Source organism: Equus caballus, chromosome 17 (genome assembly GCF_041296265.1).
Source record: "Equus caballus isolate H_3958 breed thoroughbred chromosome 17, TB-T2T, whole genome shotgun sequence".
NCBI classification, from domain to species: domain Eukaryota; kingdom Metazoa; phylum Chordata; class Mammalia; order Perissodactyla; family Equidae; genus Equus; species Equus caballus.
The window spans coordinates 23884098-23911941 of record NC_091700.1 but is presented as its reverse complement, the minus strand read 5'-3'; the positions used below and the strand labels follow the sequence as shown (position 1 = coordinate 23911941).

General features: G+C 41.2%; 1 protein-coding gene across 21 annotated transcripts in view; it reads right to left on the bottom strand.

Annotated features, from left to right (window-relative positions):
* WASF3 (WASP family member 3) overlaps positions 1-27844 on the bottom strand; it is a 122025-nt gene that overhangs the window by 35169 nt on the left and 59012 nt on the right. For all 21 annotated transcript variants that reach the window (XM_023621433.2, XM_070240178.1, XM_070240166.1 and 18 more), the window contains one exon: positions 7896-8038. In XM_023621433.2, the coding sequence (XP_023477201.1) occupies positions 7896-8028 (133 nt within the window). In that variant the 5' untranslated portion in view covers positions 8029-8038. The remainder of the gene's footprint in view (positions 1-7895; positions 8039-27844) is intronic.

Sequence of the window (27844 nt, the reverse complement as noted above, 5' to 3'; positions counted from 1 at the left end):
CTCTGGTGAGACAGGGAGTCAAGAAGGGGCTGGAGCTGGGTCTCTCCCTTCCCCCAGGTCTGTTAGGCTCTGATAAAATCCAACTGCCTCAAGGCTCTGGTGAAAAGGTTTCTTCTGAGGGCAGGTATTTAAGAACAGAATGCTCTGGCTGTATTTCAAAATAGTTACTCTTCCCCTCCCTCTCAAGGAAGCACAACGGGATTTTTCTCTGATCCTCACCAAGAGAACCTGAGAGGGCACCAGACAGGAAAACTTACAAAAGTGTAGGAGCCCCACTCGCACTGGGCCCCCTTGGAGCTTTTGACCCTCAGACTTGTTCTCACTGGACCTCCAGCATTTCTCCAGCTGCAGGGCAGGTCTCCCTACCCAGACACTGGCTCCCGCTAACCTCCCTGTGATTTCTGCCCGGTCTGTTGTGAGCCTCTGAATCCAACTGTCTGCCTCTCCAAATTTCAGTGCAGCAGTTTGTCCTGTGACCTCAGTTCTCTGACAAATCTAAGAAAAGCTGGTTTTTCAGTTTGTTCAGTTTCTTTCTCACTGTATGGGTGGGAGTGACTTCTAAGCTCTTTAAATCACTAGACTAGAAACTGGAAATCCCTTCAATAGACTTTTCATAGCTATTTTAAAGTACTGGTCAGTTAAGTCCAAAATTGGAGTCATTTGTGGATCCTGTCTCTACTAACTTCTTTTTCTCATGATTAGGAGTCACATTTTTCTCCTCTTCTCCTTGTCTCATATTTTCATGTTTTGCTGAACAAGGGGTATAGAAGAATAGTAGAGACTGACGTCAAGAACGTTTACTCCTATAACAGGGCCTGCTTGAAGGAAGGATACTACTTTAGGCTGCTGATAATCAAATGAGGAACCTGATATGACAGTGATGATAGTTAATAAAATTTTAGAAAAAATTAAAAACCTTTGAAATCTTCCCTCAAAGTTTTTATACGATCTGCTCTAATAACAGTGCAAAGCAAAACAATCAGAAAAACAGCTATAAATCACGCAAGACACTTTTCCATAAGCTTATAAACTCACGAAACGGGAAGAATACAGATGATAACACCAGAAAAGTTTAATGACAGGCAGGACTGAATGTCAGATGTGCCTGACTCTCCATCTTGTGTTCTTAAGAATCATTCTACATTTAAATCCTGCTATGTTGAAATCTCTCTAGGGAAAGGAGAAATGAAAAGCCACCTAACTCATAATCACCTCTACAACACCCTTGAGGAAGCACTTCCGATATTCCAGGTCCAACAGTGTGTTGGGAAAGTGCTTCAATTCCCAACAATCCTTGGGGCTTAGGAGCTCTCATTCCATCTGCCTCCAGTTCTAATCCTGACAGAACTTCTACCCTAGAGTTTCCTAACTATACGTTACTTCTTACCTCCCTTCTCTGGTTTTCTTTGTCTCCAAGAAATACAAATACTTACCTCAGTTTGAGGCATTAATTTTTTTTTTTAATTCTTGCTGTTTCTTCTAGTCACCTTCTGTCCAGATATATCAATACATTTTCTCTTAACTTACCCTTTACTCTAGCCTTAACCTGCATGGAAATGTACTTTTGATCTATTTTCTGTATATACTGCATTTGAATCTCCCCTTTTCCTCTCAAAATCCCATTTGGCTAAAAACATTCAAGAAATCTATTCAGTGCACGCCTTCAGAATATTTAAATCTCCATTCTGCGTAGAACTGCTCTGGTATAATCAATTAATACAACTGCGAATTCCAGATCTAACCACAGAAAGCAAAGACTACAGGGCAAGCCCTTAAGGAGGCATTTTTATGTCGACTCAGAATTCGGCTTGATATGAAACATAACATGTACCATAAGGAGCATTAATAAAAATATTAATCACTTATTAAAATCTTTTAGACTAAAACAGACTTCCTTTCTCATTTATGCAATTACTTGAAATGTGGAAATTAATGGAAAATAGATTTTGTAATAATTTTTTTTTAAAGAGAGGTATATTTAAAAGTAATGGAGTCTCAGAATTTTGGACCATTTGTAAAAACTATCTTTGCTCTTTATGAGGACATTTGATGACGTGTAAGACATAAAAAAGCTTAAAAAAAAAAGATGCCAAAAATAACCAGAGATGTACTGATTTTATACAAGAATTTGATAGTGTTCCCCCCATAAAGAAACAATGTATATATCCAACAGTAGGAAAATGGTTAAATAATTTTGGTATATCAATATAATACAGTAATCTCCAGCTTTCAAAAAACCTGTCTTAGGGCCAGCCCCAATGGCCTAGTGGTTAAGTTCAGTGCATCGACTTCAGCAGCCCAGGTTTGGTTCCCAGGCACGGACTTACACCAGTCATCTGCCAGTGGCCATGCTGTGGTGGTGGCTCACATACAAAAACAGGAAGATTGGCAGAGATGTTAGCTTAGGGGAAATCTTTCTCAGCAAAAAAAGAAATGTGTCTTAGAAGAATTAATAAAGATGTTTATGATATATTGAGTACGTAACCATGATAGACCAATTCTTACTGGCCTTATTGTATCAACAACAAAAGATCAAAGTTATCTTATAGGCCCAATGAGCAACAACTGCCAGTCATGTAGCTGAAGCATGTAAGAAGATGGAAACCTTGTCCTCAGATGACCTTGAGCCACCTAGGAACCCAAAGTTCCCTAACCACGGAACTCGACGTGATGAGAAAGTGGCTCTAGTAAGAAGCAGGGGTTCCTTGATTTGTAGTACACAGGACTTATAAGACTCTTACACTCCCACCATCCCATCAGATTCTGCCAAGCTAGTGTTTTGCATAACCACTCCCACTCCCAACTCCTGAAAAGTCTGTCCCTGCTTTGCTCAGGGAAACAGATTTGAGCTTCGCCTCCTGTCTCCTTGCTGGCCAGTCATACAATAAAGCTCTTTCTTTTCTCAAAAGCCAGTGCCACAGTACGGGCTTCTATCTGGCAGCAGGCCTTCGCTCAGTAACAAGTATAAGCTATAAAACCATATGTATAATAAAATACCATCATTAGAAAGATATATACAAAGCATTATCACTGATTTCCTCTGATTAATGAAAATTCTGTAACTTTTTTCCTTTGTGTTTTCCTGTGCTAAGTTCTCTATATTATCTTATTAGTACCATCAAATATAACCAAAAACCTTGGGGTGGGGGGATGCACTAAAGGTCTCATTCATTTTTTTGTGACATCTTGGGAACCTTCGTAAGAGGGAGAATATAAGACAGTTATTATCACAAGAACAAAGAGAAAAGAAGTATAAAACCAAGTCTATTAAAAAGGACTTGTGTCACCCTAGGCACGTATGCCTTATGTTCCCATTTCCTTTTTTAAGCAAATTATATTAAAATTACCTTATATTATCAGTAGGAATTTGATTGCAAGACACTGTAATTTTAATTGAGCAACTAGCTGATAGGAACAAGAGCACTCAGATTATTAATCAAGGAGAATGAGGAAAAGCTCTCCTGATTGAATGTTAATTGCTACACTAAACTTAGTATTTGAGAAAAAAATCAATATTCTACAGCTAGAAAACCAAGTAACACACTACTAACCAAAACTGTCTTTAAAAGTGGCTTTCCTGCCGCCTTATCACTCACATTGGAAGTTAGTAACACTCAACGGAACAAAGATATGAAAATTATTAAATACTAATTTTTTTATTTTATTGGATAAAGATGTGAAAGCTTTTGATCCATTTTCTTTAACTATAAGGGTATTCAAGTTATAAATTTCCTCTCTTTCACTACTATGACTGTTCCTAAACTCAATACCAATATCAATATTTTCTCATTGAAAATATTTCAATTCCCTGAAGAGCCTGGTAAAAATCTAATACTGACAAAATTTCTGGCCCTTTAAAGTCAAGTGTCTAATTTGGATGTAATGGGAGCATGGCAACTGGTAAAAACCTATAGATTTCCCAAATGTTATATAGAGTTGTAGGGGCTTCAGAGGTCTATTTGGTATCTTTTCTTGCTTTATGCAAAGTCATTTATATCCTCACAACCCTGACCTGCCCCCAGAGATGTGATGAGAAACAGAACGATCAGGTGAATCAGGCCTCAATTGCTAATATTCCTTTTTGGGAAAAAACAAAGAAATTCCTTCTAGACTCCAGGTCTGTTCTTCCTTCCCTAGAACCACCAGAGAATTAATCACCCTGAATTATCAGAGTAGGTCTCCCAGGGCAAGTGTACACTGCTTAAGGCAGGTATGACTAGTCTAGGGGCAAGGCAAATCCTTAAAAGTTCCCACCGAGATTCCCCCCCCCCCAAGATGGCATCTGTAGACAGTCTAGTCTCTCTCTGTATCACTTACAGGAAGTTCAGATAAGTGTACATCACCCACCCTCATCTGAGGAGTGGAGAGTTTTTTTGGGGGTGGGGGGTGCTGGTTAACACAGGTATGGGAGGGTGGGCAGAGAAGTAAGGAAAATTAAGATGGTCCATTTTTATCTGGACCTACTGAATAATGGTCAGATACTCAAAGGAATAAAAAAATAGATTCTGTTTTGACTTTATCTTGGGAATTAATACTCAGTAAAACAAAGACTTCTAATATGACAGATTCATTCATTCCTAAAATTCTGCTTTAAAAACCTGATGAATGATTACAAAATTAGAAAATAACATAAAATATTCTTTCAAACTTGCATTCTTCCTAACAATTTTAGATCATAAAAAAAACTGCATATAACTTTCCTCATCTCCCATAATATATTTCTACTTAGTGGAAAACACCACAAAAACTAAAGATTCACCCAAAATGTAGGTGTCATTTATTAAGTGCTAGTGTTGTAGTAAGTCATAATAATTCAGTGTTTCCTATTTTATGACCATATTGATGTCAATTATACATGCTTTTTAACTTCTAAGTACTCACCAAATTGATTTTATTTACTGTATGTTGCACCTAGAGGGGTACTGAGTGAATGAACACCAATGAATAAATTACTGGTAATCATGCTATTCTATCATCAATTAATAATTTAGTATCTTAGCTTCCTAAAATTATATCTTTGGTGTACATATCCCCATACTCTCACTCCTCTTTTTGTAAGGTTCTTTGGGTTGCAAGTGCAGATGCACACGAGGACCCTGAAGTCGGGGAGGGTTTTCTCTCAGGATAGCTGAGCACTGCTCCCCGAACAGGAGCTGGAAAGCCGTCCTGGGCAGGTCTCAGGGCCAGCTGCTCTCTCCACCGTGCTGGGCCCTGTGTCTCTCCCGCGTCCAGCCCCTGTTTCTCTCTGCACATTCCTTTCCCTTTCTTTACCTGCTGGCTCTCTCCCTTCTCCTAACCTCTGCCCCCTCTACAACTTCGGCTTGCAGGTGGCCATCAGGACTTCTTCAGTCCTGGATGACATCTCAGCAGTAGATCCTATAATAAACCAGCAAATTCACTGTGCTTCTTAGTTCAAACTTGCTGCAAGAATATGACTGACGCAGCTCATCTTTTCAGTCCAGACACATGGTGTCTAATGTCGCAGGTCGCATCGCTGGTACACACTCCAATCACAATCTCTCGAGTGACTCCTAGCCTCTTGTTTCAAAGCTCCCCATGAGACTCTACTAGAGGCGGAGCTGAGATCCACTGAGGCAGCCCAGCTAAGGACTGACCGCCCTTGAGGCCAGTACAAGTCCCTGGTCCACTCAGAGGCTACCGTGATTCGTGTGTACAAATGTAACCAAGGCCAGAGTGGTGCGTTAGTTTCCTACAGCTGCTATTCCTACTGGCTCAAACTACCACAAACCTTGAAACAACACAAATTCATCATCTTACAGTTCTGGAGGTCAGAAGTCTGAACTGGACCTCACTGGGCTGACACAAGGTGTTGGCAGAGCTGTGTTCCTCCTGGAGGCTCTCGCGGAGATCCGTGTCCTTGCCGTTGTCCAGTTTCCATGGGCTGCTTGCATTCCACGGCTCTGGGCCTCTCCTTCCATCTTCAAAGCCAGCAATGGCCGAGTCTTCCTCACGTCACATCCTTCTCACAGTGATCTTCTACCTCCTTCTTCCGCACTTAACGGACCCCAGTGACTACAATGGGTGAGGATAATCCAGGACAATCTCCTCCTCTTACGGTTAGCTCATTAACAACCTTAACTCCTCCTTGCTGCGTCACATAACATATCCACAAGTTCCAAAGATTAAGACATGAACGTCCTTGGACGGGCTACCATTATTCTATCCCAAGTGGACTACATGGAACAAAACGTACTCTGTGGGTAGTTTCAACTTACCAGAGACTGTGGCCAAGCAGGCACCATAAACACGGCTAACATAACACTATGCTGAATATTATGCATGCGATATAGCTTGACTATTAAAACTTTAAGTTTGTGTTGGTTTTCATCACTTATACTCTACGCCAATAGACATTTCAGCGATAAAAACAAGAGACTAAGACGTTCTTACAAAAATGTATGAAGGCAAACAGAAACATTTCCACCCCTCAATAATTTACAAGGTATCTTCCTGTAATTATATGAATTTCCAGATTCATCAACAACCACTACCAAAAATCAATTGTAATTAGTTTAGATTCTAGAAGAACTCGAAAACACATTTTAAGTAATTTCCAAGCTACTTTTGCCTTAGTCAATGGTTGCAGATATATTAAAAATCTATCAATAACAATATATAGTGCAACTCTTTTAAAGAAAAATATACTTATCACAATACTTCTTCTCCAAAATAAATAAAAGTACTTGAGGTTTTTAAGAAAGTTCTCCTGTGCTTGAGGCTACTAGCATCTGAAATTTCATGGAGGATTTTCCAGTTGTTAACAGAGTTCCTGAAAAATTTAACTGTGAAAACGTGTCACCCAAAATGCCGTGTAAACCATCTAAACTAAAAAGGAGTGGATGAAGTGAGAGAACAAGATTACAACATAAATGTAAAAGTTACTAAGGAAGAAACACAGCCACGCACCGCATAACGACGTCTCAGCCAACAATGGACCACACATACGACGGTGGTCCCGTAAGACGAGGATCACACAGCCTAGGCGTCCAGCGGGCTGTACCACCGAGGTCTGTGTGAGCCACTCTATGACGTTCACAGGACAACGAAATCACCCAACAAAGCATTTCTCAGAATGTTTTACAACTTCAAAAAGCTTTGAGGAGAAAAGCATTTTCATGCATATTTGGGTCTTAAAACATGGAATATCCTTTGGGTGATTCACATTAACGTTCAATTTAGAATAACAGAAAGTCTATTCTTCCCTATGTTTGCATTTGCTTGTATGTACATAACCTAGGTATATAATACATGGTACTGTATATACCTAATAATCATATTTGACCTCAATTCGGAAGTCAGCACCTGCATTTGAACTTTTAGTAGGCTAAAATCAGCAGATCTCACTAATTTTGGACTTTATTCTTCGATTCATTTGGAATATTATTTAATCAACAAATACTTACAGAGCATCTACTGTGTGCCAGGCATATTACAAGCGTTAACTTGCTTTCAGTTTATTACATTTTTAAAAAACAATTAGTCCCGTCCAAAGTTTAACAAAATAATTCACTAAAAGTTTTTTAAAAACCACCGTTTATCTTATCTTCATTTTAATAAGCTTTTAAAAAGTAACACGACTTTAAATCCACACATTTGGTCTTCTCTAATCATTTGAGAATCGGTCATTCTAACTGGACATCGTCTTCGTCACAGAGCGGTACCGCAAGGCCAGCAGGGCGCAGCCGTCCCTTTCACTGGGAGCTCGGGAGGGAGGGAGCGAGGCAGGCTCTTTCCTTCACAGCTACAGTCTCTTCTTTGGACAATCACATAATTGTTGAACAGAGATCAAATTAAATCAAATTTAATTTAATATTTAAATTCATAAAATGTCACTGGTGGTCAGAACAAAGGGATTCTAGAAATGAGAGACTCACTCAGGCTGCTCAGCTGGCGTATGATGGCAGCAAGGGTGCTGTTGGTGACGCACTCCAGCTCACTGGCGATCCCCTCGGGCAGCGCTCCTCGGCACAGGTGCCGGGGCTCGATGTTCCGCTTCACTAGCGGCATGGCTCACGAGCTGAAAATTAAAAAGACTTTTTTAAAGCTCACATTCACATTTTAACAAATCTAGAGTTTTAATTCTCTTGAAAACTGATTCCTTCCCAGGAAGTTTCATTATCCTATCATTTCTACACGAGAAAATCAGCTAAATATGTAATAGATGCTGAATTACTAAAATGAATTTTATAGATTTCAAAGACAGACGTACAGTACACTCCTATTTTTATAAAAAATAATATATGTCAGATCTCCAGTTAAGCACGAGCAAATGAACACATGCATTTTCACCTCCCCTCCCTCTCCACTAAAATGGCAAGAGACAGAACAGGCACAAGCCCACAAGCACTCAGAGCAGGAGAGGACACCACAGCCCGACACTGTGGGCAGAGCTGACCAGGTTAAGACACAGAAAGGCCAGACTGAGGCTGCCAGGGGGAGGCCGGACATGAGCCCACCTGCACCACAGAACCTCCCCCAGAAGAGCCCGGGAAGAGGAGGCGCCAGTACCTATGAAGTAGGGGAGCAGGGGAAATGGAGGCGTGTGAGAACAGGACTGGCTTTTAAAAATCCACTCGTGGGGGCTGGCCCAGTGGCATAGTGGTTAAGTTTGCACACTCCGCTTAGGCAGCCCAGGGTTTGTGAGTTCGGATCCCAGGTGCAGACCTACACGCCTCTCATCAAGCCATGCTGTAGCAGCATCCCACATACATAATACAGGAAAATTGGCACAGATGTTACCTCAGTGACAATCTTCCTCAAGCAAAAAGAGGAAGATTGGCAACAGATGTTTGCTCAGGGCCAATCTTCCTCACCAAAAACAAAAACTAAAAAACAAAAAACCACTGGTGAATTCCTTCTCCCTTCCTGTGTTGCCCCTCCTCCACCCCATCCACCATGATTTACCCTCTGGAAAGGTGAATTCAAGAATCAGGACTTGAGACACTAGGCACAGCTAAAGGTCGGGGTAGGAAATGCACTGAAACCAGGAGTATTAAGCCAAAGCCCATACTGAATGGTCAGAGCGACCACTCCCCTCCTCCACCCCCAGCTCCCTTCTCCACCTGGCTCCCTGAACACTGGCAGCCTGTGTTTACTCCCCCTACAAAGAGACTGGAACATTTTTCCCTGGAGAATGTGTTAGGAGAAGAGATCTACGAACACTGATGCTGGGGCGGGGCGCTTCCCCTGCTGAAACTGCCAACTAGGACAACCCACAGGACACCTGTCAATCACCTCTCCCGACACGCAGTTTTCCAATCAACTTTCAGTGCCTTAAATAAGAACAGACAGTAAAGGCTCATGAGGCACTTCAGGAAAGCCGCCTTCATTATCCTGCGAATTACTTTCACCTCTCCTCAGAAAGCACAGTATAAATAAAATAAAATCTCAACTTTCTCTTTCAGGAAGTATGCACAGTTTCAAACCTACGACTCATGCAACAAATTTACTGTTCACACAGCAGCAGAAAATCCAGTGGCTGTCGTTTTGACAAGACGATCATATTGCCCAACTTGCAGGAGCAGAAACACAGCAAGCCCTAGGACCTTGGTGACATCTGTTAGCAGTCAAGCCAGCCCTGAAACGCCAATCTGGAATTCTTGTTATGCGAGACAAATAATGTCCTATTTGTTTCAAGCCCTCTAGCTGGGTGTTCGGCACAACAGTGGAATGGCACACGGCACGGTATCCTGCGCCTAAAGAACCGGGGATGCGGTAAGCACGTAATCAATCTCTGTCTGTCTTCCTCCTTTCTTCAAACCCTTTCTTCACGTACCCAATAAATACTTGCTGAGCACCCACCACAGACACAGCAGCATCTGAGGTGACAAGGACCCAGTGGGGAGTGAGAGCAGACAAGGTCCCCAGTGGAACTTTATTCTGGCAAGGAAGGGCGACCCTGATCCAACAGCACAGGTTAAGGCTTGGGGTCATGGAACCATTTGTGGGGACCGAGTGCTGACCTCTCTGAGGAGTCATGGGCAGCCTCTCTGAGCCCACGACTGCTGACCTGCAATCTGAAGGGTGAATAAGGGCTAACTCACAAAGGGTCCCGGGGCAGAGGTCACGTGGGGAAGGAGGCAGAGGAGGGCAAAAATGCGTGGCAGCTGGAAAGGAAAAGTTCAATTATGCCAATGTTTTTATGACTACTGCTGCCTTCTGTCCAGTAAGGTGGCCGCTGAACGTCCTGACCTTATTTTCAGACTCAAATACTACTTCACCCGTGGACACAGGCGCACTGCCTATGGCACATCACCTCTCTGTGCCTCAGTTTCCTCCCCGTAAAATGGAGATAATAACAGCACCTACCTTAGAGAGGGAGGATTTAATGAGTTATTACATTATTAGAAATCACTCACAGCAGTGCCTGGCATATAGTACATTAAAAAATTTCACTGATTATATTAATTTTATTACATCTTATATGTTGTTATCATGTTAATTATTCTTATAGGAATAAAAAAGGAACAGATTACTGTTCGAGGATAATGCTGAACTACAGAAAATAGATAATATTTACACAAAAATTATGAAAAGAAGAGGTACACCCCCAAGGAAAGAGTGCTAAAATAGGAAAATTCTAGATCTACAAGTCTCTAGGTGAAAGTACAAAGATTTACCATGAGTTGTCTTTTCTTTCTGGGAGAATTGATTAGAGCAATAGGATGGTAACTAATCAAAATAAAACAAACTAGAAAACTAGAATTCCTCATAGGGAAAAAAAGCAAAAATCATTAATAAACTTAATGAAAACATAAAGTATGGGAAAGAAAAATACTGACAACTGATCAGCAGGGATTCACTCCAGGAGAACTAGAAGGAAATGAAGCAACAAAAACCATGATTCCACACAGAAGTGCAGAGCACTGCAGGTGGAGTGGGCGATGGGAGGACGGGCGGCACACGCTTCCAAAGGTGGCACAGGTGGGCTAACGACCCGATGGACACAAGGCTCTCAAGTCATCAGCAGACTGCTGGTGTGTGAAACTGGCCCAAGCATGAATTAGTTTTTAAATCATTTCTCAAAAGAGGGTTTTACAAGAATTTGGGATAAACACAAGATTTAGGAGCTGAATGCTGACGATGTATATAACAGTCCCCTCTTCCATATTCATTTCGCATTTATTCAGGATGAAATGTCACTCTTTCCCCATATTTTTTAACTGACATGCCCAGAAACATCCCAGTACAGCATCTCCCCAGCCCACCACGCACACTTCTTTGGACCTGCAATTGTTCAAATACACAGAATCCTAATTATACACACACCACACAGAGGTCCCACCAGCACGGCCAGAACATGGCCAAAGCTAGTTAAAGACCTTCTCCTCCTTCCCTGAACTGAGGAGCTCCCTAATACCAGACGTGCCGTGACTCTGGCATACCTGGGAGCTGGCACAGGCTGTTTCCCACACAGTCAGTCTTGAAAACACACACAAGACTTTCCCAACGTTCTCAGTTAGAAGTGCTCTCATCTGCTCTGATGCCCACTCCATCCCTGCCAAAAGCCTTCAGTTTTATACTTAAGACACCCCCCTCTCGTGTCACAGTGAACTGCTGACTTAAAACGGGAGGCACAGGAAGGTTCCACGTGTATGTGGCAGACTTACTGAAAGTACTGACCTAGAGACTTGCTTATGATGGTATTAGGGCACAAAAGAGAATGGCTTAACTCTATAGGTGTATTAATCGTGTCTTTAATTTTTTTTTTTTTTGAGGAAGATTAACCCTGAGCTAACTACTGCCAGTCCTCCTCTTTTTGCTGAGGAAGCCTGGCCCTGAGCTAACGTCTGTGCCCATCTTCCTCTACTTTATACGTGGGACGCCTACCACAGCATGGCGTGTCAAGCGGTGCAATGTCCACACCCGGGATCTGAACCAGCGAACCCCGGGCCGCCGAGAAGCAGAACATGTGAACTTAACTGCTGCGCCACCGGGCCGGCCCCCCATGTCTTTAATTTTCTGTATTCTGATGCTCCGACACCCGGGACCTTGCTGACCCTGAAGGGACTGCCCTTCCCAGGGTTAGCCAAATCCTGGAGCTAATAAACTCACCCAGGAGCTCATCTTTCAATGCAAACCTACCAACCCAGAGCCCATACCCCCACAACCTCCTCTATCGGGCTCTCATGCTCAGGGCCACTATCACCCCAGGGCCGGGTACCAGACAACTAGGGACAACACTGTGCCCTACCACCTGCTGAAATTGTTCAAACTAGCCAATCCTGAACCTGCTTACCCTGCCTCACCTGTTCCTTCATGCAAAAACCATCATAAAGGCTTTTACACCAGCTCCCCCTCACTCCTGCCTCCTGACCAACCCTGGTGCTTCACCATGTGGCCCCCTGTGGTGTGGCGTGCCCCCTCCTCTTGGGATCTGTAACAATCTTTCCAGTGGTAATCGTCTCTTGATCTGTGTTGGCTTCACTATACCTCACATTTTCTATTAATACATCATATTTTAAAACAGTAGAGAGGTCTGAGAAGGATTCAGAAGAGGCAACATGTCAGCTGTTTGTTCATTTCTCCACTTATTATTCCAAGCAGCCTGCAGGAGTCTATGTGCCTGGTACTGGGCAAGCAATGACGACTGTCTTTTCTCTCAAGGTGGACTATAAACTCCCTGAATTTAGAGACTGAGTCTACAAATTCTGTATTCCCCACAATGCCTTTCACAGTCCACAACACAACTCAAACATTTAAAAATCGTCTGCCGACTATATTCGCATGTAATACACATATTTCTATTTGGCCTTCTCTTTGGGCTCTTCACCTGTTGTTACAGTATTTCAGCTCTAATTAATCCTAGCCTTCAGTTCTCACTACCATTATCCCTTTATCTGGAGCTCCCACACTTGTCTAAATACAAAGGACAACAGAGAGAGGACATGCTACTGTCTTCACAATTTTAGAAATAGGGTTTTGCAGTTTCTTTTTAAAGTTCTAATCACCTAGAAATGACTTTCATGGCTTTCCAATTCAGTGTGAAGTACTCTAATAGATGCATTTTTTCCCAGATAGCCTTTATGTTATCTGACACTAATCCACTTTTGAATAAATTGAAGAGCAAGGAAGAGGTGAAGGAGAAAATGTTGGGTCAGTCATTACTCTTGAAAATGGTTTGCAATTACAAAAACAAACATATAACGCACTAACCCAATTAGTCACCGATGAACTACTTAGTATGCCTCTCAGTTCCCTCATCGGAAGAACTATGACCCATCCAACTCATTCTTCAAAGTCATTCTATACGCTAGGAAAAAAATCAAAGATTGCTGATCAAATATTTAAGGATTATTAGAGGTTACATAAGGTATTACTGGTAAATCTGTAGTTTGTCCAACTTCTCTGGGAAATGTCTCAATTTAGAGAGACACAGCCTGGTTCACATAACTGTGAACTAGATTCAAGACACAGGTGAAACCAGGTCAGAGTCCTTCCCTAGGAATTTGGAAGTGGGACCATGATACCCAGATTAGCTGCCGCTCTCTTGAATGGCAGAGATGGATAACTCTTTCACCACATGAAATGGAGACTGACAAAGTTAGTCAGTAGCAAGAAATACGAGAACAGAGAAACTGGCAAAGACAAGAGACAGACAAGGACTGCCCAACGGCTTTGCCCAATCTCCCTTGGACCACAGACAACTATGAGAGAAACTGCTCCCCTCTCCCCTTCACTAAGGGTCAGACTTGCACCTTCCTGCCTTTTCTAGCTTCCTCTCTATGTCCTTTCACACAGGCATTTACCCTAATCAAATCCTTGCAGGTGTGGATCCCTTCTTGGCATCTGTTTCTCAAAGAACTCAGACCAATACAAGTGGCCCCGAGAGTGATCTGAGCAAAAAGGTTGTTAAGATGGGGATTCAGGACTTGTTCATGTACCACTCTGCAGATGAACAGGATACTGTCCTAACTGATGGTCCCTGCTGCAAGGTCCTGGTCCAACTGCTAAAGATTTCACTGGTAGTGTCCCGGAAAATGTCCTGGTGGAGTAAAATGCCGTGATAGGCATAATAACACAGACACTTGGAAAATACAGAAGGAAAAACACCTACAAAAACAGCAGAGTTGGCTAGTTACTGCTAGGTTGTACTGATACCCTGCATAAGGATAATGAGATACTGCAAGCTGTTAGTAAACAGTTAATAGCTAAGTGTGAGAACATCAGAGCCTTCTTGGCGGGTCCTCATCATGACCTGTAATGGAACTGCAGGCTGAAGACCCAACTGTGAGAGTTATAGAACTCAAAACATTTGAATACTCAGTCAAGGTAGGTCTATCATGCAGGTCCGGGCTATGGTAGAGAAAACCTGGGATCCTAAAAACTGGAATAGGGACTTCTGATGGATGCCCATGATGATGTTGAGTCTAAACACCTCCCCATTGCCCCACTAGGACCCTCTAGAAGTGGTAAGCACACCAATGGGCTGGAAGATGCTGCAGAGGCCTCTCTCCCACAAGTCAGCAGGTGGCTTCTGCAATTAGCTGCAGGCACCTCCTCCTGGATGTCAAGTTGATAACTAGTTCTGGGCCTGATGAGGGAGGAAAGAGATTGACAACATCATGCTGAATGGACAGAACGAGCAAGTGGTGGGTGGTTTGTACACTGGAGACCTTGGTAAGACACATGCACTCCCAAGTATGGAAGATAAACCCTACGAAGACTCAGGGTCTGGCAACTACAGTGAAGATTCTAGGGGCCCAGTGGTCAGGGGCATGCTGGGATATCCCCTCCTAAGTAAAAGACAAATTTAACATCCCGCACCACAAAGAAGGAAGCATGGCGCCTGTTAGGTTGGGTCCTGGGAGCAACGCATCTATGAATACTGCTCTGGTCCCTAGACTGGGTGACATGGCAGCTGCCAGCTTTGAGTGGGGCCTGCAGCAAGACAGGACTTTGCAACAGGACCAGGTCGTGGTGTAAGCGAGCTGTTTAGGCCACATGACCCAGTGGACCCTGGATGGTATGGAGGTGTCAGAGATGGGAAAAGACGCAGTATGGAGCCCATGGCAAGCTCCAGGGAGAGAATCAAACACATGCCCCTAGGATTCTGAAGTATGCCCATGCCATCACAGCAGAGAACTGCTCGCCCTTGGAAAAAAGTTCTTCGTGTATTACCAGGCCCTGGTAGAGAAGATAGAATACCAAGGGACCAGGCGTTCAAGGCTCCCCACGATGAGCTGTTTGTCAGCCAGGTTACTAAGTCAACACACATCACTGCTCACAGTCGGGGTGTGTTCTCTGCACCCTGCTTCACGAGAGTTTCCTCATAGAGAAATTTGGTCTTTGTTTCTACTGAGACTCTGGCACAGAACTGGGCCTCTAATTTCTCATGGAAGAGTTTGGCTTTTTTTCTTACTGCTGGAGCCCCAGACAGATGGCAAGCTATTTCTCAGGGCTGGTGAGCACAGTTTTTCTACTCAACTTTTAAGGGATTTGACAACCCTCTGCAAACCACAGCGTTCATTCCGAGAACTCAGTTCTAGCTCACTGCCTCAGCCTGGCCCAAGACACACTTCTGGATATGAAATGAAAACCTAGCCTCCGGCATCCATTTCAGTGTCCATTCCCCGCTCAACTCCCTTAGCTTCTAACAGCTATAGCAGAGCTGCCAATTCGTTCTTTCCAGCACAGCAATATTTTTTAAAAGATGTATATGCACACGCACACACTTGGTTATATTTCATCCAGCATTTGTACATGCTCATAGCAACCTGAGTAACTAATTTCACTTCATAATGCCATTTGTGAGGAATCTCTTAAGAATCCCTCCCCTCATCTCTGACCCTCATTACTGTAATGCATCACATTTCACTGCCCCATAACCCTCCCCAACGCAGTCCTCGAATGTATTTCGAATGATAAACAGTGACTAGGTATAGTGAAAAATCGAAAAGGAGAGTGGGTGACCAGCAGAAAATGACATAAAGTGGATACTAATTACAGAAAATGGGGTAGAATGTTGAATACAGAGCAACTCTGATTTACATATTACCTCATCAAATTAACCTCGTGAGTCCCTGCGTACACTAATTACATCTTCCCTGTCTGCCTGACACAAAAACGTGCGCTGGGCAAAAAATGTATAGTACTAATGATATTATTACTTTAATTTTAATATTAACATCATATTCATTACTAAAATAAGATACTTAATAGTTTCCCTCTAGTTTTACTTATTGTACAAGTAACCTGAATTTTTCCTATAATTTTACTTACTATGCAACTAATGCTTGAATGGCATCTAACCTCTCCAAGTAGGACTCTTCTAATTAAAGTCAAATGATTAAAGAATTTCAAAACCACATCAATGTGTTTTCTATTTTAAAGCACCTCTCCTATCTTCCAATAACTTATTTAACCTCTTTTTAAAATTCCATATACTGAAATTAAGTTTTCCTATAATGAGATTAATTGCAAAGTTTCTAAAAAAGTTATAGAAGTAATTCAACAAATATCTAAAACAGTATGAAGCTCTCTGAATGTCCCTTTCCATATCCATTCCTGTCCACACTGAACCACCTGGAAGGTGTCTCTGCGATGAGCAGTCACCTTAGTAATCCAATTAGTGGATTTTTCCTGATATCTTATTGTTAGTGATTTTCAGTTTAATTTCATTGTGTTCAGGGGACATGCTTTGTCTGATTTTAATTCTTTTAAATTTGTTGAGATTTGTTTTATGGCCCAGAAAACGGTTTGCCTTGGTAGCCGTTCCACGTGCACCTCAAAGGAATGTGTATACAGCTGCAGTGACTGATGACGATGCTGCGTCCCTCTGCTCCCTTGGCTGGTTCTTAGTATACTTCTTCTACGCGTTATTGAGAGGAGTGTTGAAGCTGCCACAATAATTGTGGATTTGTCAATTTCTCCCCTGAATTCTATCAGTTTTTGTTTATGTATTTTGCAGGTCTGCTGTTGAATATATACAAAAATTTAAGATTATCATGTCTTCTTGGTGAAGTGAATCCATTGTCACGATGTAATGTTCCATTTACCCCTGGTAACAATTGCTGTCCCAAAGTCTATTTTGATATTAATGAAGTCATTCCTTCTTCCTTTGATCAGTGTTTACATAGTAAAACCTTTTCCTTTTAATCTTAACTTTTCCATGTCTTTAAAGTGGGTTTATTTTAGACAGCATATAGTTGGGTCTTGCTTTTTTATGCAATCCGACAACCTTGCACTTTTAATTGGTGTGTTTAGGTCATTTACATTCAATGTAAAGGCTGATATGGTAGAATTTACACCGCCCATCTCTCTAGTGGTTTTCTATTTGTCCCATCTGTTCTTGTGCCTTTGCCTTTTTGTGCCTGTTCTCCTTTTTGCCTCTCTTTATGCCCTCTTTTAATTACTTTTTATGATGTCATTTTATCTCCACAACTGGCTTTTATTCACTTTTGTTTTAACTTTTTTTAGTGGCTGCCCTAGGGCTCACGATATACATGTTTAACTTATCACCTTCAAATAATACTAAAACACATCATGCATAGTAAGAGAACATCATATATTTAGAACCGTATATTTCCAATTTCTCCCTCCCGTGCTCTGTCCTATTTTACTTCTGTTATAAACCCACAATACATTGTTATTGTTTTTACTTTGGACAATTGTTGTTTAAAGTAATTAAAATAATGAAAAATATGACTTTTATATTTACCCTCATTTTCACCATTTCAGGGTTTCTTCATTTCTCTGTGTAGATCCAAACTGCCGTCTGGTACTCCTTCTGCCTAAAGAACTTCCTTTAACATTTCTTATAGTGCAGATCTCCTGGCAGTAAATTCCCTCAGCTTTTGTTTGTTTGAAAAAGTCTTTATTTTGCCTTTATTTTTAAAAGATACTTTTGTTGGGTATAGAATTCTGGATTGACAGGATTTGAGGCTTTTTACAATTTTGGTCTTTCGGTACTTGAAAGATGTTATTCTGGGAACCCTGGTTTACAGCCAGTTGGTCAGAAGCTCAGGTGACAACCTAGGACTTATGATGGGCATATGACGTAAAGGCAGTCTTGTGGGACTGAGCCCTTACCTTGTGGGGTCTACACTAACTCCCACTAGTGTCAGGATCGAATTGAACTGTAGGACAACCAGCTGATGTCACACAGAATCGCTGATGTGGGGAAACACACACCCTGGTGTCAGAGGCACAGCGCTGTGTGTGCAGTGGAGAACTGAGAGCAGACAAGAAACACAGGAGGAGTGTTTTTTTTCCTACACATTCTCCTTTTCTCTTTTCCTCTCTCTTTTTATGTTTCATTTTATGTTTCTTTTTATGTTGTACTGACTTAAGCTTCAGTTAGCTGATTCTTTCCTCAGCTATGTCCAGTTTGCTGACAAATTCAATTTATCATATTTTTTGTTTCTAGTAGTTTCCATTTAACTTTTTTAAAAAATAATTTTAATCTCTCTGTTGATATTCTCTATGAGTCCATGCATGTTGTCCACTTTTTCCACTACATCCTTTAATACAGTAATCATAGTTAAAGTCCCTATCTGACAGTTTCCATACCTGGATTCTCTGAGCCTGCTCCTGTTCACTGCCTTATCTCCTGACAACAGGTCACTCCTCCTCGCCTTTTTAGTGCCATGGTTTTTGCTGAATAATGGACATCATTTGTAGAACAGTAGTAAATGAGGCAAACAGTATTTCCACCTGGAAATGGGCTCGCATGGTCTTCTGGCTTGCCATCACTAGATTAAGTCAACCTACTCAAGGTTGAACAGATATGTTGCTATTGTTGTCTACTACAGCACAGCACCAAAATCCCCTAGCGATGGGCTATTACCTTGTGCCCTGTATGGGGTCTGGAATGCCAGATTTTTCTTAGTGCTCCTGCTCCACCCTGCAGTCCCTTCTCACTTGTGTCACAAAGGTGGTCCCTCTCCACATTCGCCATCCAGCAGAGGGCTGCTGTTGCTTTGTTTCCAGGAGCTGGGTTCACAGTCGCAGCAGGGAAAATTCTTGGCTCCCTTGGCCCAACCTAAATCTTAGGAAGGACCTGTGGACCTGGACCTCAGAGTGGGGCCTCCTCAGCACCTGTGCCTCTCTTTCCCATGGCAGCTAAACTCTGCCTTGTAACTGTCCCCATCTTGGGCATGAGAGTTTCCTGTCCCTTGTGCAGCCAAAGGAGAACTCTGCTTTGTGCCAGTGAAAGATCAGGGGCCTAAGAGGTGGCCCTGCTTTTGCTGCTATGCTTTGCCCCAGAAGCAGAGGATCTTTGCTGGTTACAAAGGGCAGGAAGAAGGGTTTCCTTAGCCTCCCACCAGAAGCAGTAGCTATTTGCTTGGGTCCTGGGGGTTAGGGGATCTGCTGCCCTCTGAGCAACTTTCATGCCACAGGAGAGAAGGGTCTGGGGGAGCAGACGGTACGTTACATCGTGCCTAACCCCCAGCATGATGAGCTCTTGCATGGCTCCACCACCAAGAGGGGTTCTGTCTGGTCTCCAGGCCTCTAATCCTATGAGCACCTGGTGGAAGCCTGTAGAAAAGAGTCTTTGAGCGAATGTGAACTTCCCTTGTACCTGGGCTCCTGGTTATTCTAAACTGATGTGTGTTAACCCACATTCACCCTCTAAGACCTCATTTTACCTGCTTCTGTGGGGTACACCTGATCCTCCCACGCTCTGCTAAATGTTAAACAGCTCAAGTGTCCCGTCTCTCCTCAGGAGGCCTTGACCCTCTTCAGAGTTCAAGAAAAATGATTACTTTGTACATCATCTGGTTTCTCTTTCTTATTGATGGAAGCAATGTTCTCTTGTAACTTTTTACATCCTAACTGGAAGAGAAACTCTCAGCCACCACAGTAAGAACAAGATGAACATATCAGCTTCTTAGTTAAGAAGACTTTGAAGTTTTAACTGTATTCCCAAAGGAGGAAGGAAAGTAAAGGACATTTCTGATGAGTGAACACTTGAGTGTACTCTGAGTATTTGTGTGTGCAGACCCCAAAGTGAGCAGATTATTTTGGAAAGAAAAGAATAATGCTACTATATTTGCACAGAGCACAGCTTTCAGGCATGGAATACACTGCAATGGGCAGTATAAATTACATTGAAACCCGCCACTCTGATCATTCCCCAGTTTATACTGTGACTGTAGAAAGGGCTGATAGGATGCAGAGTAACTATATTAACTGCACTGTCTTCATTCCACACTTTAAAACTATAAACTTACGGCTAGTTAGAGCTGGTTGAGTGTACAAAATTGAATGAACAGATTTTCTGACAGATTTTCTTCTCCACTATGCAGCCATAAAGACTACCCTGTGGTTGTGAGAACTTGCACAGTTTGCAGACCCTGACGGTGTTAATGGTTCTGTCTTTCCTATTCTGATATGCTGGTAACCTTTGCTCTGACTGCTGCGTGCCAGGCAAGCGGAGTGCCACGCCTGGCAGAGCACAGCCACACAGCACAGCCTTACCACATACACCAAACCAAACGTGCGCCTGCTGCAGATGTTGGGCTTTTTAATCACGCGGACTCCTATGTACGAGTTCTGTCCTCAGAATGAAAGTCATCCAGGCAGAAGTGGTCCTGTCCCCAGGCCCACACAGAGCTCAGCATGGTGCTGCCCGAGCCCTTCCCCTGACTTCCCATGGTACTGCCCACTGGGCCCGTTTCATTCTGAGGGGCAGGGCCATGTCTGCTCACTCCAGTTTTACAGCACCCTGCTTGCCGACTGACATTCTCCAGGAGATATGCACCATGAATGTCATATCCCCACAGCCAAAGGAAGAGCGTGGGCTTCCTCAACTCCCACCCTGCTACACTATCTTCTAGAGCTACACGGCCTCATCTCTTCTTTTAATTAAGCTTTAAAGGAAAGTTGTGATGGAGCAGGGGGTGAAGGGGGAAAGACGGCATGAGACGTAATCAACAGTGTTTCACTGGGATCAAAGTTTACGTTTTCTACTCAGAACATGGTCTGTATGTTTCTGCATGATGAGACAGGAGGGCACAGTGACACAACACTGGATTAGGAACTGGGGGACCTGCGTGCCAGTGCCAGCACTGCCTCGAACACTGCATGGCCCTGTGCAAGCTTCTTAATCACAGCGGGCCTCAGTTTCTTCTTGTGGAAAGCAGATGCACCCCCTCAGCTTCCCTCCAGCTCTGATGTGCTCCATTTCCTCTCAGTTAGACCTTCTGCTGCCTTTCAGAAACACCCACACCGGATTCACCTGCTCTCCACACAGCTAGTGCGTTTTTATTATGCTTTAGCCTATGGAATACAAAGAATAAACAGACAAAAATAAAACAAAATCCCTTTCCTCAAGGAATTAATGGTTTCATGAGGGAGACAGACATATAAATAAAGTTACAATCCAGTGTGACCAGCACTATCTTAAAGGTATTTCTCATACCTGGAAATTAAAACAACCAGAAAGACTCCACAGGGTGGGGACACACTGTGCGGCACTCCCGCGGCACCGCGCCTGGCATGGGGAGGCTCCCCCACAAACACCAGCGGGTGGAAGAACGGTGTTCTTATTCAAGTAGCATGCCATTAGTTTTAAAAAGTTTTCTGGTCTTTGCTGAAGAGCCTCAACAAGTAAATAGTAAGTATCCCAAGAAACAAAGCAGATTTATGTCTACATGATGATATATCTGAAACCTCTGCCAAGTACCTATTTTTGGAGGACATATCAGAGGCAAGAAGTGATCATTTGTCTTCTGTGGGCTACAAAATGGCACCTTAAGACACTCCAGGTGGAAACTGACCTCTGGTTTTAATGGAAAAGGTGGAGAGAAGACAGCTAGGTTGTGACTTCCCTCCACCAAGGTTTCCACCATTGGCTCCTGTCTTGTCGTTTCTCTGCTGTGCAAAGAAACCTCAAAGCCAGTAAGGGTGGAGAAAAACAATTGCTCATGAAGGAGAACATGGAAAAGCAACATGGGGAGCCTGTTAAAAAAAAAATCCTTTCTCTTACCCCTGTCCTTCTCTTCTGGGTGTCATGAGTGAGGGTGAGAGAGGCTTGAAAAAACTTGTTGTAGAACCTTCCACCATTTATTTCTACTTATCTATATTGACTTTTATGCTCTGTTATCTCCTTCTTTAGTTTGGATTTTTTTAATTTTAAATAAATTACTGAGTCCCTACTAGATGGAAAATATTTTTTACATATATTCCTATTTTATTTCCGAGTCCCTAGATGGGTCTGCTGAGCATATGACCAGATACTCAGTATATCTGGGACTTCAGAATACATTTTATATTTGAGGCTCCATTTGTTTTATATTCCTTTGTCATGCATAAAAATTTATTCTGATGCATGTTACTAATCTAAGAACCTCACAGATGATTTTACTAAGAACTATTTTCCTTCCCTGTTTTGACTAGTCAGACAAAATCAGCTATTTGATAAAGTAATAAACTTTCTTTGGATAAATGGAACCTGGGAGATCTAGACCAACTTCTTCATTTTACAACCAGAGATTGAGACAAACAGAAGCAATATCTCCTGGATCGCGGAGATCTGCCAAGGACGAGAAGACACTAGAATCTCAATTTCTGACTTCTGCTAGTGCTCTGCCTACCACACTCTCATTTGTAAACATTCCTCCTACAAGTCCTATTTGAAAATATACCAAGAAGCCAAGGCTCCTTCACTTGAAAATATACCAAGAAGCCAAGGCTCCTTCACTTCTCTGTCTTATCGGTACATAAAAGCAGCCCAGGTAGCAAAAACTGTCTGCCTCAATATCCAAATAATCCTTGACTTCCATGCTTCTAGTCTCTCTCCTTCTCACCACCCCTCCCACTATGGAACTAAGCACGTAACCACCTGCTGTGAGGTCAACTGACTGTAAAAGGAAGAAGTTGGTCTACATTTCCAAGATTTCGTTTATAGAAGATATTTCATCATTTTATTTTTTATTTTCATTTTTTTATTGCAGTAAGATTGGATTATAACATTATATAGCTTTCAGGTGTATATCGTAATATATTCAAAATTCTGCGTAGATTACATCATGTTCACCACCCAAAGACTAATTACAATCCATCACAACACACATGTGCCTAAGCACCTCTTTCACCCTCCACCCTTCCGCCCTTCCCCTCTGGTAATGACCAATCCAATCTCTCTTGCTATGTGTGTGTTTGTCACTGTTTTTCTCTTCTACTTATGAGTGAGATCATTCGGTATTTGACTTTCTCCCTCTGACTTATTTCACTTAACATAATATCCTCAAGGTCCATCCATATTGTCACAAGTGGCCAGATTTCATGATTTCTTATGGTTAAGTAGTATGCCCTTGTGTATATATACCACATCTTCTTTATCCATTCTTCCCTTGATGGGCACCTAGGTTGCTTCCAAGTCTTGGCTCTTGTGAATAATCCTGCAATGAACATAGGGATGCAAGTATCTTTATGCCTTTGTGTTTTCAAGTTCTTTGGATAAATACCCAGCAGTGGAATAGCTGGATCACATGAGAGGTCTATTCTTAATTTTCTGAGGAATCTCCATACTGTTTTCCATAGGAGCTGCACCAGTTTGCACTCCCACCAGCAGTGTATGGAGTTCCCTTCTCTCCACATCCTCTCCAACACTTTTAGTTTCCTGTCTTATTAATTACAGCTCTTCTGACTGGAGTGAGGTTATACCTCATTGTAGTTTTGATTTCCGTTTCCCTGATAGTTAATGATGTTGAACATTTTTTCATGTGCTTGTTGGCCATCCGTATATCGTCTTTGAAGAAATCTCTGTTCAGATCTTTTGCTCATTTTTTAATTAGATTGTTGGTTTTTTTTGTTGTTGAGATGTATGAGTTCTTTGTATATTTTGGATATTAACCCCTTAACTGATATATGGTTTGCAACTTTCTTCTCCCAATTGTTAGGTTGTCTTTTCGTTTTGTTGATGGTTCCTTTGCTGTGCAGAAGTTTTTAGTTTGAAGTAGTCCCATTTGTTTATTTTTTCTATTGTTTCCCTTGCCTGGTCAGACATGGTACTTGAAAAAATGCTGCTAAGACCGATGTTAAAGAGCATACTATGTTTTCTTCCAGAAGTTTTATGGTTTCAGGTCTTACACTCAACCCTTTAATCCATTTTGAGCTGATTTTTGTGCATGGTATAAGATAACATTCTACTTTCAATCTTTTGCATGTGGCTGTCCGGTTTTCCCAACACCATTTATTGAAAATACTCTCCTTTCTCCGTTGTATGCTCTTGCTTCCCTTGTATAGATGTGTGGGTTTATTTCTGGGTTCTCGATTCTGTTCCATTGATCTGCGTGTGTGTTTTTTGTGCCAGCACCATACTGATTTCATTATTATAGCTTTATTCCAAAATCAGGGAGTGTGATACCTCCAGCTTTGTTCTTTTTCCTCAGGATTCCTTTGGCTATTCGGGGACTTTTCCTGTTCCATATAAATTTTATGATTCTTTGTTCTATTTCTGTGAAAAATGTTGTTGGAACTTTGATAGGGATTACATTGAATCTACACATTGCTTTAGGAAGTATGGACATTTTAACTATGCTAATTCTTCCAATCCAGAAGCACGGAATATCTTTCCATGTCTTTGTGTCTTCTTCAATTTCTTTCAACAGTATTTTATAGTTTTTGGTGTACAGATCTTTCACCTCTTTGGTTAAGTTTATTCCTAGGTATTTTATTCTTTTTGTTGCAATTGTAAATGGGATTGTATTCTTACTTCTACTTCATAGTTAGTGTACAGAAACGCAACTGGTTTTTGCATGCTGATTTTGTATCTTGTAACCTGACTGTATTCATTTATTATTTCTACAAGTTTTTTAGATTCTTTAGGGTTTTCTATATATAAAGTCATGTCATCTGCAAACAGTGACAGTTTCTCTTCTTTTCCAATTTAGATCCCTTTTATTTCTTGTACTTGCCTGGTTGCTCTGGCTAGGACTTCCAACACGATGTTAAATAAGAGTGGTGAAAGTGGGCATCCTTGTCTGGTTTCTGTTCTTAGAGGGATAGCTTTCAGTTTTTCTCCATTGAGAGTGATATTAGCTGTAGGTTTGTCATATGTGGCTTTTATTATGTTGAGGTATTTTCCTTCTGTACCCACTTTATTTAGAGTTTTCATCATAAATGGATGCTGTGTCTTGTTAAATGCTTTCTCTGCATCTATTAAGATGATCATGTGATTTTTCTTCTTCATTTTGTTAATGTGGTGCATCACGTTGATTGATTTGTGGATGTTGAAGCATCCCTGCATCCCTGGAATAAGTCCTACTTGATCATGATGTATGATCTTTTTAATGTATTGTTGTATTTGATTTGCTAGTATTTTGTCGAGGATTTTTGCATCGATGTTCATAAATGATATTGGCCTGTAATTTTCTTTTTTTGTGTTATTCTTGTCTGATTTGGTATCAGGATAACGTTGGCTTCATAGAATGAGTTAGGAAGCTTCCCCTCCTCTTCAATTTTTTGGAAGTGTTTCAGAAGGATAGGGATTAAGCCTTCTTTGAATATTTGGTAGAATTCACGAGGAAGGCCATCTGGTCCTGAACTTTTATTTTTGGGGAGGTTTTTGATTAGTGTTTCGATCTCCTTACCGGTGACTGGTCTATTCAAATTCTCTACTTCATCTTGATTCAGTTTTGGAAGGTTGTATGTTTCTAAGAATTTATCCATTTCTTCTAGATTATCCAATTTGTTGGCGTATAGCTTTTCATAGTATTCTCTTATAATCTTTTGTATTTCTGAGGTGTCTGTTGTAATTTCTCCTCTTTCATTTCTGATTTTATTTATTTGAGCCTTCTCTCTTTCTTTCTTGGTGAGTCTAGCTAAAGGTTTGTCAATTTTGTTTATCTTTTCAAAGAACTAGCTCTTGATTTCACTGATTTTTTGTATTTTTTTTAGTCTCCATTTTATTTATTTCTCCTCTGATTTTTATTATTTCCTTCCTTCTGCTGATTTTGGGCTTTGTTTATTCTTCTTTTTCCAGTTCCTTTAGGTGCACTTAGATTATTTATTTGGAATTTTTCTTGTTTGTTGAGGTAGGCCTGAATTGTTATAAACTTCCCTCTTAGAACCACTTTTGCTGTCTTGCATAGATTTTGGTGTGCTGTACTTTCATTTTCATTTGTCTCCAGGTACTTTTTAATTTTCCCTTTGATTTCTTCATTGATCCAATCGTTGTTCACTAGCATTACATTTAATCTCCACATTTTTGTGGGTTTTCTGGTTTTCTTTCTGTCGTTGATTTCTAGTTTCATACCTTTGTGGTCAGAAAAGATACTTAGTATTATTTCAATCTTCTTAAATTTATTGAGACTTGTTTTGTGGCCTACTATGTGACCTATTCTAGAGGATGTTCCATGTGCATTTGAAAAGAATGTGTATTCTGTGGTTTTGGATAGAATGTTCTATATGTATCTACTAAGTCCATCTGGTCTAATGTGTCATTTAGGGCCAATGTTTCCTTATTGGTCTTCTGTTTGGATGATCTATCCATTGGTTTCAGTGGAGTATTAAAGTCCCCCACTATTATTGTATTACTATTTCTCCTTTTATGTCTGTTAATAATTGCTTTATATATTTAGGTGGTTCTGTACTGTATGCATAGATATTTAAAAGTGTTATATCCTCTTGTTGGATTGCTCTCTTTATCATTATGTAGTGCCCGTCTTTGTCTCTTGTTACAGTTTTCGTTTTAAAGTCTACTTTGTCTGATGTAAGTATTGCTACCACAGCTTTCTTTTCATTGCCATTTGCATGGTCTATCTTTTTCCATCGTTTCACTTTCAGTTTGTGAGTGTCTTTAGGTCTGAAATGTGTCTCTTGTATGCAGCATATATAAGGGTCTTGTTTTTTTATCCAATTGGCCACCATGTGCCTTCTGATTGCAGCATTTAGTCCACTAACATTTAACGTAGCTATTGATAAATATGCATTTATTGCCATTTTGTTACCTTTTTTATGGATGTTTTAGTAGTTCTTCTCTGTTCCTTTGTTCTTCTCTTGCTCTCCACCCTTGTCGTTTGATGGCTTTCTTTAGTGATATGCTTGATTACTTTCCTCTTACTTATTTGTTTATTGATTATAAGTTTCTGGTTTGTGATTACCATGAGGTTCCTATACAATATTCTACTTATACAGCAATCTATATTGAACTGGTAGTCTTTACTTTGACCTCTTCCTAAAAGCTCTGGTCTTTTACTTCCCTCCCCTAACATTTTATGTTTTTGAAATCTTATCTAATCTCTTATTTTGTGTGTGTATCCATCATCTTCCTATCATTGAAATGGGTAACTTTAATACTTTTGTCTTTTAACCTTCATATTATCTTCATAGGTGGTTGATCTATCTTTACTGTATTTTTGTGTTTACAAGTGGGTTTTTTTAAAAAAAATCATTTTCTTATCCCTATTTGTGGTCTTCTCTTTCCAACTTAAATAAGTCCCTTCAGCATTTCTTGCAGAACTGATTTCTTGGTGATAAACTCCTTTAATTTTTGCTTGTCTGGGAAATTATTTCTCTCTTCTTCCATTCTGAATGATAACCTTGTTGAATAGACTATTCTTTGCTGTAGGCTTTTTCCTTTCAGCACTTTAAATAAGTCATGCCACTCTCTTCTAGCTTGTCGGATTTTGGCTAAGAAGTCGGCTGATAGCCTCATAGGCTTTCCTTTGTATGTCACTTGTTGCCTTTCTCCTGCAGTGTTTAGGATTCTCTCTTTAATTCTGGACACTTTAATTATAATTGTCTGGTGTGGGCCTCCTTGGGTTTATCTTGTTTGGTGCTCTCTGTGTTTCCTGTACCTGGATGTCTGTTTCCTTCCTTAGGTCAGAAAAGTTTTCAGCTACTACTTCTTCAAATAGATTCTCTGCCCCTTTGT